General features: G+C 38.5%; 2 protein-coding genes across 10 annotated transcripts in view; one reads left to right on the top strand and one right to left on the bottom strand.

The window, feature by feature from the left end:
- Nucleotides 1–8,230, top strand: part of DCBLD2 (discoidin, CUB and LCCL domain containing 2) — a 90,990-nt gene extending 82,760 nt beyond the window's left edge. The window contains exons 14-16 of the mRNA XM_028119153.2: nt 364–413; nt 3,924–4,061; nt 4,703–8,230. Coding sequence (XP_027974954.2) covers nt 364–413; nt 3,924–4,061; nt 4,703–5,172 — 658 coding nt within the window. The 3' untranslated portion in view covers nt 5,173–8,230. The remainder of the gene's footprint in view (nt 1–363; nt 414–3,923; nt 4,062–4,702) is intronic.
- ST3GAL6 (ST3 beta-galactoside alpha-2,3-sialyltransferase 6) overlaps nt 1–14,526 on the bottom strand; it is an 89,186-nt gene that overhangs the window by 1,977 nt on the left and 72,683 nt on the right. For 6 of the 9 annotated variants that reach the window (XM_028119157.2, XM_028119155.2, XM_028119154.2 and 3 more), the window contains 2 exons: nt 11,309–11,461; nt 6,737–9,925 (listed from right to left, as the gene is read on the bottom strand). In XM_028119157.2, the coding sequence (XP_027974958.1) occupies nt 9,839–9,925; nt 11,309–11,461 (240 nt within the window). In that variant the 3' untranslated portion in view covers nt 6,737–9,838. Of the gene's footprint in view, nt 1–3,650; nt 6,090–6,736; nt 9,926–11,308; nt 11,462–14,526 lie in introns of those variants that run through there. The other 3 variants (XR_015768433.1, XR_003611678.2, XM_028119160.2) reach the window with 3 other exon arrangements.

Raw genomic sequence — 14,526 nt, 5'->3', positions numbered from 1 at the left:
AAACTGAAACAGACCTAATAATAACTTTCCCATAAGAACCCACACATCACCTGTGGGTCTTTGATGAGATTCTTTTTATCTATAGACTTAGCCTTTCTTATTCCTTTATCCCCTGAGCAGGAAGTACCTTGGGTAACAGAATAGCTATCTCAGGAGATGGTTGTGTAAAATTTATTGAGAGTCCAAAATTTATAAGTTTCAGCAGTGGCGACTTTGAAATGGAGGGCCCTGCCGGGTAGGTCAACAAATGGAAATGTGTACTCCTGACTAATTATTAACTTGAGTGTTTATCCCACACTTTCAGAGCTGTCTTACTCATGAATTCACTCTGTTTACTAACGTGTTTTTTCTCTATTTTTCCAGAAAGAAAAAAACCGAAGGCACCTACGACTTACCTTACTGGGACCGGGCAGGTAAGCCAGGACTTTGCACCCCCTCCCATCAGAGGGAAGTCCCACCCCTCCAGGTGGCAGTAGTGAAAGAGGAGAGTTGTTTTCAGGCCCACATAAACTCCCCAACACTTGGGAGAAAAATGATCTTCCTCTAACCTTCTGATCATTTTTACTCTTCTATAAAATCTCTTGTAGCCAATAAGTAATGCAATGAAAAGTAAGGATTTTTCGTAACGCGCCCTCTGTTCCTTTTTCCTGGAAAACCTGTGCAGTTTGTGCCGCGTATCTGTTTTTCTTGAGGAGACCAGCTTTCTTTGTGGACTATGTAAGCCCTGTGTAAAAGCACTGTGGCCTTGGTAACACAGTGTGTGTGTGTCACTGTGTTGTGGGTACTTCCCAAGTAGAGCCTAGCAGTTTGGGTATTGGGAGGTCGGCCGTCTCTGCCGTGATGAGTTGTCTTCTGAACTCTACTCTGGGGGCAGAGGGCAGCAGGCGACTCCAGAGGCCCCCTGCAGGTCTCCTACTTTCCGGTCTTGCTACTGGAACAGTGAAAGGCAGAGTTCACCGCTGTGACTAACGTAGAAAAAAGCAGTGGTGGGGGCAGATTCTGTGCTGCTAACACCCCAAGGTAGATCTGGGAAGTATTTTTTCAGAAAAACTTATCAAAAACCACCCTACAAGAGACAAACTGTATTTGCCTGCACTTTTATAGGAGTGATTTGCTTCTGTATGTGCTTTTGATAGAAATTTCTACCATGTTCTGCATTGCCCTACATATCCCATCAAAGAAAAAAAAAAAATGAGCTTGAACAACTTAAGGAATTAGAACAAGAACAAACTAAACCCAAAGCTACCAGAAGGAAAGAAATAATAAAGATAAGAGAGAGAAACAAAATGGAGAATAGGAAAATAGAGGAAATCGGTGAAATCAAATGTTAGTTCTTCAAAAAGTTTAACAAACTTTTAGATGGAATAAGAAAAAAGATTGAAACTACTAAAATCAGAAAAGAAAGTGCAGGCATCACTGCTGATTCTACAGAAATGAAAAGGATTATGAGAGTATGTTGAATAGTCATATGCCAAAAAATTGAATGAACTAGGTGAAATTGACAAATTTCCAGAAATATAAAACCTACCAAGACTAAATCACAAAGAAATAGAAAATCTGAATTGACTTGTATATAACTACTAAAGAGATTGAGTCAATAATCAAAAATCTCTCAAAAAAGAAAAATCCTACCAAACGCTTAAAGGAGAATTAAGCCTTAAAAGATTCCACCAAAAAAAAAAAGCTCTTAGCACCAATAACTGAGCCAACTCTCAGGATACAAAGTCAACACACCTTTTACCTCCTTGGTTAAATGAACTTCTAAGTATTAACATTAGTTGCATTTCTGTACACAAACTGAACAGTCTGAAAAGGAAATTATAAAAAGTTTCACTTACATTTGCATCAAAAAGAATAAAATACTTAGTTCATTTAACCAAGGAGGTAAAAGACTTGTACAATGCAAACTATAAACATTGCTAAAGAAATTTAAAAAAGACATAAATGAAAACATACCCTGTGTTTGTGGATTGAAAACTTAATATTGTTAATATGCCAGTACTACCCAAAGTAATCTACAGATTCAATAGCAATCCCTATCAAAACTCCTTTGATATTTTTTGTACAAACAGAAAAATCTATTCTAAAATTCATATAGAATTTTAAGGGACTCCAAATAGCCAAGACAGTCTTGGAAAAGAAGAATAAAACTAGAAGATTTCACATATCCTGATTTCAGAATTTACTGCAAAGTTAATCAAAGCAGTGTGGTATTGGCATAAATACACACCAGTGGAATGGAGAGCCCAGAAATAAATGCTCCTAAATAGGGACAAATGATTTTTGGCAAGGGTGCCAAGACCATTGGGGAAATGACAGTCTTTCCAACAAATGGTGCTAGGAACATTGGATGTCCACATGTAAAAGAATAAAGTAGGACTCCTACTTAACACCCATTTGTAAAAATAAACTCAAAAGTGGATGAAAGACCAAAATGTAATATCTTAAACAATAAAACTTGTGGAAAAAAAACACAGGACAAAAACTTGATGACAGTGGACTTGGCAATGGCTTCTTAGTTATGACAGCAAATGCACAATTTAACAAAAGAAAATAGACTTCATGGAAATTTAAAAATTTTGTGTGTCAGAATATACTATCTAGAGAGTAAAAAGGCAACGCATAGAATGGGAGAAAGCATTTACAAATCATGTATCTGCTAAAGGATTCATACCCAGAATATTTAGAGAACTTCTAAAACACAGCAAAAAAAACAGTTCACAAATGGACAAAGGACTTGAGTAGACTTTTCTCCAAAGAATATATACAAATGGCCAATAAGCACATGAAAAAATGCTCAATATCGCTAATCTTTAGGGAAATGAAAACTGTGAGATAACACCTCACACTCATGAGGTGTCTCCTATCAAAAAAACAACAGTAAGAGTTGATGAGGATGTGGAGAAATTAGAATGTTTGTGTACTGTTGGTGGGACTGTAAAATGGTTCGGTGCTGTGGAAAACACTATGGCTGTTCCTGATAAAAATAATTACCGTATGATCCAACAGTTCCACCCAACAGAATTAAAAGCAGGGTCTCAAAGAGCTATTTGTACGTCAGTTTTCATTGCAAAGTTATTCACAACAGTTAAAATGTGGAAGCCACCCAAGTGACCATCAGCTGATGAATGGAAAAGCAAAAGGTGTTGTATAAGTGCAATGGAATATTATTTAGCCTTAAAAAGGAAAGATTTTCTGTAATATGCTGCAAGATGGATGATCCTTGAGGACATATGCTAAGCAAAATAAGCCAGTCACAAAAAGACAAATACCATATGATTCCATTTAGATGAAGTGCTTAGTCAAAATCATAAAGCCAGTAAAGTGGTGGTTGCCATTGGTGAGGGGAATGAAGAATGGGGAGTCACTGTTTCATGGGGATGGAGTTTTAGTTTTACAAGATGGAAAGTTACAGAGATAGATGGTAGTGATAGTTGCACAGCAGTGTGAACGAATTTTAAGCCACCTGACCTACACTTAAAAATGCTTAAGATGGTAAATTTTATGTAATGTGTATTTTACCACACAAAAAAAGAGATTGAACATAGAGGCTAGTTTGTACTAGTGTGTTAGAGAAATGGCTTAATAAATAAATAAAAATCTTTAAAAAAAAAAAAAAAGGGCGCCTGGGTGGCTCCGTTGGTTAAGCGACTGCCTTCGGCTCAGGTCATGATCCTGGGGTCCTAGGATCGAGTCCCACATCGGGCTCCCGGCTCAGCAGGGAGCGTGCTTCTCCCTCTGACCCTCTCCCCTCTCATGCTGTTTCTCTCTCGCTCGCCGTCTAATAAATAAATAAGATCTTTTAAAAAAAAGAGAGAGAAATGGCTTAAATGCAACAGGATTTCTCCCGTAAACAATGTCATCATTTCAGGCCTAGGGTTTTATTTAATGGTCTTTCTGTCTTGCTTACAATCACCGTGAAGGTTGGTGGAAAGGAATGAAGCAGTTTCTCCCTGCCAAATCAGTGGAACACGAGGAAACCCCTGTTCGCTACAGCAGCAGTGAAGTTAATCACTTGAGTCCAAGAGAAGTCACCACAGTGCTGCAGACGGATTCTGCAGGTAACCATGTGCAGCCTTCGCCACAGAGTGGAGGAAGAAACTGCCGCACTAGGCTGGAAATTTGGGATTTGGGATTTATAGTGTCTTTTCTCTTTTTCAAATGTAAGAAATGAACGGTTTTCTTGAGGTAGAACTACTTTTTAAAAGGATGGCCTTGAGAGAGTCATTTCTGCACCTTAGATGCATACTCCTATTTTATGGAGAACATTTCAAAAAGCTCTGGGCATTTTTATCTGTTTACCTGGAGTTTTCTTTGAGTGTGAAGAATAGGAAAGCCGGAGTGAGCCTTACAGTATTTATCCTATTAATTTGGTACATATTTATTTTAAACACTGTCCTGTTTGAGAATATCCTAATAATGGAATGTTTTTTTTTTCCAGTGATACACGATTTATAAATCTTAAGATCATATACATTCTTTGTAAAATTTCATGAATGAGGCTTTATGGCATAGTAACTTCTTAGGAGATACAAGATAACATGTTTAATTTTTTTAAGTTGGTTCAGGTAGAGAAATCCATAGGTCTGTATTGATAGGAACCAAAGTGCCATAAAGAAGTGTGTGTTTTGGGTGTCGGGCTATGGCTGATCCCTGTGTGAATGAGGTGACTTTTCTGTTGTTGGTTCTGTGATATCCACAGAGTATGCACAACCACTTGTGGGAGGAATTGTTGGCACCCTTCATCAGAGATCCACCTTTAAACCAGAAGAAGGGAAAGAAGCAAGTTATGCTGACCTAGATCCTTACAACTCCCCGGTCCAAGAAGTCTACCATGCTTATGCCGAACCACTGCCGATTACCGGGCCCGAATATGCAACCCCAATCATCATGGATATGTCTGGGCACCCCCCAGCTTCAGTTGGTCTTCCCTCAACGTCCACTTTCAAAGCTACAGGGAACCAGCCTCCCCCTGTGGTGGGAGCCTACAACACTCTTCTCTCCAGGACCGACAGCTGCTCGTCTGCCCGCGCCCAGTATGACACCCCAAAAGGTGGGAAACCAGGTGCCAGTGCCCCAGGCGAACTGGTGTACCAGGTGCCACACAGCACACAGGAGGCCTCAGGGGCCGGAGGGGATGGTGAATGTGATGGTTTTAAAGAGACTCTTTGAAGGGGATGCTGCTTGTTATAAAGCATGGTTGTAAAGCACATGGCCTTTCTTGTGTGTTAGTGGTAGTAATGTAGAGAATGTATTACCTGTCTGTCACAGCTGTGGTTGGGGAAAGCGGGAGGACCGAGGTACAGGGAACTGCTAATCTTGCCATCTTGCTTTAAGAGCGTTACTGTGGCAGTGACGGCTTGCCTGTTAAATTTCAAACATTCTGTTTGTTACTACTGTAAAACACGATTTTTTAATACAGAAAAAGCTCCCTACTATGCACTTCAAAGAAATTAAATATCACTGAGAGTATTTATTACCAATGCTGCAGGTACATTGATGAACTCGAGGTGGCTCTGTACGCCTGACTGGCAATAACGCATGGTACTGTTCTTGAAATGTCTAGTGGCTTGAAATGTTGCTCTTTGTGAAAGGTGGGTACTGTCATGAGTTCTTTTTCTTCTATTCCTATATTCCCTATGGACTTTTTTCAAAACTTGGTGATAGAATCATCGTTTTGGTCGCAGCCGTACACTTACCTATCTTTCCTTAGGAAAGTCTAAGTGGGAAACTGACTTGTGAAGGGCGGGGTCGTGGATTTTTCACTTTTTGACACTCTGAAGAGCTTTCACACTTCATGGTACGTGACCTGGTTTCATCCCTGCTTGTTCTGTCTGGGGCCAGCCCCGTTCTTGTGTTTATAAACTGTTTTGAATTTTTTTTATTGAGTGATGCTTGCTCCATAGCCTCATGAATCCTGTAATTGTAAAAAGCTCTCACAGAGATTCTCTCCCTGCCCCCGACTTTATTTGCAACGGGATTGGTCCTAGGCCAGTTGTGAGGGCATCTGAGTGAACACTGTAGACAGGAGTCCTTATGTTTACCACAGTGAAAGGCAGAATCATTCCTCAGAAGTCATATAAATTACCCTAAAACAAAAAAACAAAAAAATGGATTTGCCCTCTTTGATTTAATATATAGAGATGTTTCTCTGAATCTGAAGTTATTTTTGGTCAAAAAGTATTTTTTAATTATCCACAGTAAAATACTGAAAGAAGTAGAAGCCAGCGTGAATTCCTCAGCTCTGTGTCGTAGGATTTGTGACAGTCCTTTACCACATGCCTATGGAACAGATGTTCTAGCATCCTAGCAGGTGAATATTGACATCTCTTTTTGATATTTCCAGGCAACTTCTTTGTCACCATTTGCCCAGAACTAGTTTTAATGGGTGAAATAAAAATCATCTAATTTATTAGCCCATAGCGTAAGAATCTTTAAAAATCTTTGGCAAGATGAGAAGCTGGCCCTATGTTTAAAACATATAATCTCCCCTCAGGTTCTAGCCATTTCTTGATTGTTTCCAGAATTTGCTAGATGTGAGAAAACACAGTGTTCATTTTGCTTGTTTCCAGGTATATCAGTATTCTGAAGTATTGCTTCAAAAACAGAATTATTTCTGCAGCCTCTCTGCCGTCTGGTATTATTTTTGTTGGTGTTACCTTCATTTGCTTTTGCTTTTCCAGACAAACTTGGAGGCATAATTTTATTCATTGAAAAAATATATTGTTTCCAAACATTTGAAACAAAAAGCACAGATGTTGAACTTTATTAAGACATGAATGTGTAAAGCACATGTATTAATGCAGTCATCCCCTTTCAGGTGGGAAGAGAGTAAACCAATTTATTTTTTTATTTATCCTCAGTACACAATGAATATACTTCTCCAATCACATGCCTGTTTGAGAAGCTTTAAGAGAAACGATCTCATTTTCCCAAAGATGCTTGTTTTTATTTAATTTTGTGCACCTGATTTTCCCATGGAACTTTTTTTTGAGAGGCAAATGTTTTCTTCTTAAATGATGCATGTTTTTGCCACTGTGCGGTCCTTGAACTACCAATGATTTTTACAAAATGGTTTTTATTGCTTTTGTATATTTTACTTTCCAAATGAAGAGCTGAGCCTGATACAAAGGGTTATTCTGATTTTATACTTTTAGTTCATTTGTTTTCATATTAGAGTTTTGTTTTGGGTTTTAACTACATTTATATGTCTGATGCAGCTGTGGAGACAATCAACTGAAAATGTGAAAGTAACTTTTTTTTTCGTTACTAAATTCCCTTGAATTTTTATTCTTTGCTTGAAACATGTTAAAGACTTCAGTCTCGTTTATTGGATTTTTTTCCTGTTAACACAGTGATAAAAATCGAATCAGTGGTACAGCAAGTGTGGCCCCTACAGGTTTTCATAAAGTCACACAACTTCACTGTTACATGATCTTAGGAACCAGCACAGTTAAAGATATTGTGAATGCTGATTTATATTTTATTAAAAGCTCTAACACCAAATAGATCCTATTGTATGTGCAGGGTCTGGTCCAGTTATTTAAATTCATGTTTCACTATTTGCACTTTGCATTGAACAATGGGTTTATCCGCTGATGAAATGGTTTGTGTGGAGAATTTATACAGCAGTTGAAACTATGGCGTCATGTGCACTCTTGTCCTCCCCTGCCCCAGTAGAAAATGCACTCATCTAAAATTCTGTGGAAGGTGAGAAAGCTTGAACTTCTTTGCCTTGGCCCCACATTGACACCTGGAGAGCATAAGGGCTATGGAAACACCAGGTCAGAGGACAGAACTAAGATTGTGGGACAAAAACTTTTCAAACCCTTTTAAGAGAAATCTGTTAAGCTCTACCTTTAAAAAAAACTGCCTTTTAGCTCTGCTTTTCTGTTCTGAACTTGAAGTCCCTAAACTGCAAAATCTAGTAAGTGTTGGATGGTTATTAAAATACTTTTTAGTTCAACTGTGGCACCAATTATTTACTCCAATTTGTGACTAGTTTTTTGGGGTTTTTTTGGCACTGGGAAAGGTGGAAACAAAACATTGAAATACATAGTGGAAATAAAAATGGTTTGAGGGTCAGTGATATTCTCCCAGAATGTACTTTTCTTACCTCGGCATGTACTGTAGTCACTCAGTATTTGTATATGTTGCTAGAATTTAGATTGTATAAATAGTGAGATCTTAATGTGTCATGTGTTTTTAATAAATTGTATATATGTGTCTTGCTGAGAATTTCCTTTGGCTTATATAAAACCACGTTCAAGTTTGTAGCCTTTTCTCATACTACACAAAATGCCAGATTCCTCAGTTTTAGCATCGATCAGAAATTGTACTGCCATTATTCTGGACGTTACAGTAACATTTGAAAATGCTACCAGGGTTTTTTTTCCTTTTACTCCAGCCTGGACCATCCGTTTTTGAAGCCTAAATTAGTTCACAAACTGCATTTTGTGTGGTAAACTCTGGCTGTGTGGTAGGAGGGAAGGGTCGCGTGAACACCCATCTTTTCCACCTCAGAGTTATTAGAGGAATCCAGTGAAACCATGGTACTGTGCAAGCATGCTCGTGCTAACAGAACACAGTCCGTACTTAATGTCCAGATCTGGCTTAAATCAACCCGGAGTTTTTCCCCCCTTATACTGCATTTGACATACTCTTTAGAGAGGCAGGTTGGTTTCGGGTAACACCAGCCATGTCTCCCAATGATAATTATTGTTCAAAAGATAATTCTTTCAACTCTTACCTCTTCTGAGAACTTTTAATTCCATCCCTCTTGTAATTCTCTTCTCTTCCTTTTTCCCTCCCCATAGCCCTAGGCTGTATTAAATGAGAAGGGTCACTAGCTCACATTTGTTCGAAAGGTTGGTTTTGACTTGTTTGCATCCAGTAGGACTCTTCTCTGATGCACCCTAGGCAGCCAGGTAAGCCTTCCCTTTGAAGAATTGACGTTGTTCATGAAATTTCCATTTAAATCCAAAAAACAGCTTGAGGAGTCTCAAGGATTTATCTTCATTTTTCCTAATTCAAATAGTAAACTTTCCAAATTTTATTAAGCCAGGCAGAAAATTTAAGAATGGTCTCCTTGAGCTTGCCTAGCTCAGCCACTTTGTATGAGTTTTAAAATAATGCAGTCACCAGACTTTAGTAATTGCATTCTTAGATTATTCACTTGTTCAGAATTTCATGTTTAGCCTATTTCCTTCACCTTAAAAACATCACCTTCCTTCTATCCGATGACTCATTATAATCAGTTCACTTAATTGCAAGACAAAAAAAGCTTAATGAAAACAGTATAATCTTAGATTTCCATAACCATACCTACTGCTATGTTCAGGGCTGCTTTAAGATTCAAATCTGTTTCCTCAGCTACAACAAAAAGGAACAATCATCTAGCTACATGCCTAAAGTGGTTGCAGTTTGCCGAATCAAGGCACAACCACATGGCCATTCCCCACCAGTTTACAGTAGCCAAATGTTGTGTTCAAAACTTGTGGTCAACTAAATAAAGCCCATTATTAGGAAGTCACATCCTCTCAAAAGTCTAAGATAAGCTAATTATAAAAAGATGTTTAAAAACACTTTGGAAAACTAACTTGTTTTCAAAACAATGCAATCAAAACTTCTTTCCCTGATATCTTAACTAAGCATATCTTGGTTTTTATAAATTAAATATATACACAAAAATTAAGCTGGTGGTTATGAATCACCAGGCAGTAAGACTTAATATACACAATTTTTTGACAAGTGCATCCAACATATTTAAAAATAAACTAAAAATTGCCGTATAAAAATAAAACTAATACTGTTAGCGTCGTCTTCTGAGTCTGTAGAGTCAATATTCAGTCAAGTTGATTACAAAGTTTTTTTCTATAATGTCCTTCAAAAAGAGCTGCTCCGCTGTCACATTATGATACGCATTCTAGAGAAGAAAAGGAAAAAAATGATCTATCCCAGTCTCAAAACATTAACAGCAACAATGGGATACACTGTATCTAAAAAGCTTCTGAATAAAAAACTCAAGTCACAAGTATACAGGTAGACCTTAAACTTCTGTTACCTTTTTCTTTGCTCATTCTTTTGCCAGTGTTCCCTAAATTTAGCCCGCTGTTTCCCCTTAAATCCTCACATAAAACCACCCCTTCATATCATTCCCCCCATCTCTTAAATCACGATATGAAACTAGAGACCAAAATTTTAAGTCAAAAGGGGTTGATCACTTTAATAAAAGCAGCACCTGAAATTCATAATAGAAATCAGCCTTTCAAAGAAACAATTGTAAAGCATGGCTAAGGTAGATTTTTTAAAAATAATTCTGTTCTATTGATGGATATCCTAATTTTCCTCAGGAGATTGTTTCAGTGTTCTGTTATTTAGATGGCTAGAAATCCCACAAGTGCTAAAAGATTAGGGCTGAGGAGAAATGATCCTGAAGTCTGTCCCAGGCACCTAACACTTGAACTACTCAAGTGTTTGTCTCACAAGGGGTAGGGGATGAGGTAATATAACAATATGAAGGTCTGACCTGAATAATACCACTTCGGCTTATGGTAGTGTTTGGGGATGATAACCTAAGGGGACTGATTACATAGGATATATCCCTACTTTACAGCAAATCATTCATATTTCCATATTAAAAATGTACAGATAACATTTTAGTCCTATCACTTGTGATATGCCACTAACCTCAGACAACTCCTTCCCATTCAGTTAAGTCTTAAAGATCCTATCTACCACCACTGATCTCTAATTCAAGAGAAGCATGATCTACTATAAACGTGTGCAACCTTTTTGACCATGAATATTCCCTCATGGAGTGAAAATGTTACAGACCTCCCCCTCTGCTTAACTAAAAAAAACACGTTGAAAAGCACAGCAAAAAGTTACATCATCTTCCCAACTCCAAATTTACCTTCATCTTTACTGTGTTTTCAGTGCTCAATCCTCTTATGTGGATGAGTGTCCCTGTTCCATGGCAATGCTTTTAAGTGAATTTGAGATTGTTATCAACAGCAAGTTGCCTACATGCATATTTAAATAGTGCAAACATGATCTAAGATAAGGCTTGGTGTCTGGAGGGGTTTGATGCTGCTTGATAATAACTATGTCCTATCCCCAAGGGTCTGAGGCCCACAAATTGGAACTGCCTGGATCTGAGTCCCAGTTTCAGTCTTTGGTAGCTCTTGGTAGGGTTAAGCAGCTCTCAAACTCTCAAAACCTGTTCCCTCAGTAAAAACGATAGAAAATACAGGCTTTGCAACTGTAAAGATCAAGGATTATACCCAAGTGTGTATGTATATATTACCTCATTCATCAAAGACATGGTGGCATTCCCATAATAGTGCAAAGGACTCTTGAGGTCAGAAAAGTTGTATTTAAAACCAGCAAGGTGAACTTCATGACATATGTGAAAGGCCAGCGTGATGGCAATAATTCCTGTTGTTGGGTGTTTGGGTTTCTGGGGAGGGAAATGAAAGTTTTTTTAAAACTCAAACAAGATACTTGTTTCCAAAGCATAGTTGGGTGACCTCATCTTATAAAACCGGGACTTCTGAACAGGTCATCAGGTGAGAAATACCTAAGTTAAACCCTCATCGTGTCTAAGGCCCAAGCCCCAGTTAATTTCCTAACTCTGAAAAGCATATAAATGTGACTGAAATCTTAGAAAATCTTTCAAATAAAACTTAACTGCTGTATTAGCCCAGAGGACAAATATGAAACGAAACACTGAGGCGCAGGGAAAAGGATGCTGCTGCCTCATTTTATAAAACATGCTGAGTCAGGCTTCCTGTGCAAACAGCAAAGAGCCTGCAAATTTTGAATCCGTACACGAAACATAAGGACAGGTTAGTTCACTAATGGATGGTAAGAGGCTTCACATAAGCCTTAAAATAGATCTCTTTTACCATCCTAATAACTTAACCAGCTCTAGGGAAAGACTAATCAATTAACTTCAGTGGCAAATAGTAAGACTCTGACTTCTATAGAAAATAAAAGTTCCAGATGTATACAGAGTAATGTCACAGTCTCCACTGGATCATTATCGATTTAAAAACCAAAAAGGAAAGAAACCAAGCATCCCTTTCACATATACATATCTCCTGAAAATGCAGTAACAGATGACTGACAGGATCTTCATTCAGTTTTAATTCTCACCGGGATGGCCTCCAAAGGTAAAAACAAAATACATCTTAAACTTTTTAACACAGCCATCTAAGGAGATTTCCTTTCATGAAGGTAAGACTTACAGACTACATGGAAATAACACATTATGATTTTGAGGAGGAGAATAAAAATCTAAGCAGCACAATAATATCAAATAAACTTCAGGAGGCAAGCTCATCTGAAAACTTAACTGCCCTTTGCATAAGCTTTTCTTTACCCCATGCCCTACTGTGAATACCATAAGCCTTTGCCATCTCCCAGAAAGGGAAATTAGTGGTTGGGTTAAAAACCTGGGAGTCATTCAATCTCATTGATCCCATCACTTTTTCCCTCTTCTGTCCGTCCCCTTCATGTCCTCCGCTTCCTTTCTTCATGCCTTAAAGGACTTCATCCATCAGTATAATCCTTCCATTTTCTGCACTTTTCACCCACAGAAATAGATCATCACCTGCCAGAATCTTAACCCTGGCTCAGCCCACACCCAAGCAGCAGAACAAGCCAAGAGAAGAACATACGTGCCCGGGTACACACATTCATGGCTAAAGTCTCAAGTGGGTGTTCAGTATTCCCCCACCCAGTAAATTTCCATTCCTACTCTCCGAGAGGACAGTTGTATACCTTTACATCCAACAGCCTCAGCCTCCGTCCCACTTCAAACTGCCCATTTAATCCTTATTTCACTAACAGAAACTGAGAAGAGCTATACCAGCTTCCCAGCTCCCAATCTACCTTCATCTTGACCTGTACTTTCAGCGCTCACTCTTACATGGATGCGATGTCCCTGTCCCTACCTATGGCCAACCTCTCCCCTTGGGCACTCTTTCCATCTCTTCTCTCTCACCAGATCTGATTCTAACAATGACCCACTGCTCTCATCATTTCCTTCTGTTGAATCGTTTTCTTCGTCATATAAATATGGCATCAGTCTTTAAAACACAACCACGCAAGCAACCTTCCTTGATCCCGTGTCTTTCAACCATTTCTCTGCCCTCTTTTCTAACAAAACTCCATTAAAAATTTGCCTCCACTTGCTCATGTCCCATGTTCTTTTTAACCTAATTCAAGCAGGCTTTCTAACTTTTTTTTTTTTCCTTATCCACGTCATCAATATGACTTCACATTTCCAGAACCAGGCTTTATTCTTTGTGCTCAGACTCTGGATAGCATCCTACATAACAGACCTCTCTGAAATACTGCTGTGTCCTTAATTTGGCTTCTGGGATGCCATGTTCTACTGGAATTTTAATCTAGTTACAACTAGTTTTAGCATCATCTCTAAGATCAGGGTCTTCCTATTCTTTTGGAGATACTACCTAAAGCAAAAAACAAAGGTTGTATCTGATCTTACCTCACTTAGGAAATAAATTCAGAATTCAACATTCAGAAGCTGTCTTTTCCCCTCAAAATTACTAAGAAATTACTAAGAAGTTGACCTTTCCTCTCAAAATTACTAAGAAATAAGGCTTAAGTTTAAAACATTTACGCATTTTGACTTGGGAATTCATCTTCTAGGAGTCTATCCTACAGAAATCATACAAGTGGGCCGAAAAGCCCTATAATCACATGCATTTCTAGATAGGAAAAAAGCTGGATACAAACGGAAAGGTCTATAAATAGGGGAATAGCTAAATGGAAGGGGAAATGGCAGAAAAAAAAATATATATATATACACACACACTTGATATATATATATTCTTTTATAAGTTGTTTCATTATAAGCATTAGAATCTAATTATTCTAAAGTTTAGAATTTTTTTATCATACCAAAAAAAAAGGTACATGATGTGTGTATATTTTGTTGGGTTTTCCCTGATTACTAAAAAGGGAAACCTCGTTCCAGCTGAGCTCTTAGGTCACACAGTTTCTCAACCTTCAAATGAAAAACCAATCCGTGCCACTGGGTCCAGAGGATACTGTCTTCTAGGGAATGTAAACAAAAGGGCTACAAGAGTCAAAGTCGGTGAGACTCCTTTTAATTAAAGAATTTGGGGTTTCAACAATGTCTCCTCTATGACCTTAGAAATACTTCTGAACTACCCTGCCCTTCCTCACCTTTCCTCTGGCTTTCCTGTGATATTTTTATCAGAGTGCTTGAGACAGTTCTTTTTAGCCTCAGTAGCCACGTGCTTGTCCAGAAGCCATCCTGCTACTCTGAGCAGAGCCTGCCCAGCCGCGCCCCCACCCCCATCGCACCCTCCTCATCACAGAACACTGAAGACGAGGTTATGAGAAATGAGTTGCTGGGGCATGCAGGAGGAGACCCCAGAAGAGCTCCGCAAGGGCAGAAAAAAACACTCCACCTAAGGTTTTTTCCTTCCTTGCAATCTGAAAAACATAAACATAATACCCACAGATACC

The sequence above is a fragment of the Eumetopias jubatus genome, unplaced genomic scaffold (genome assembly GCF_037043125.1).
Source record: "Eumetopias jubatus isolate StellerSeaLion01/CBP00866 unplaced genomic scaffold, mEumJub1_p1.0 scaffold_1, whole genome shotgun sequence".
Taxonomy (NCBI): Eukaryota; Metazoa; Chordata; class Mammalia; order Carnivora; family Otariidae; genus Eumetopias; species Eumetopias jubatus.
This window is presented reverse-complemented; position numbering and strand designations above follow the sequence as displayed.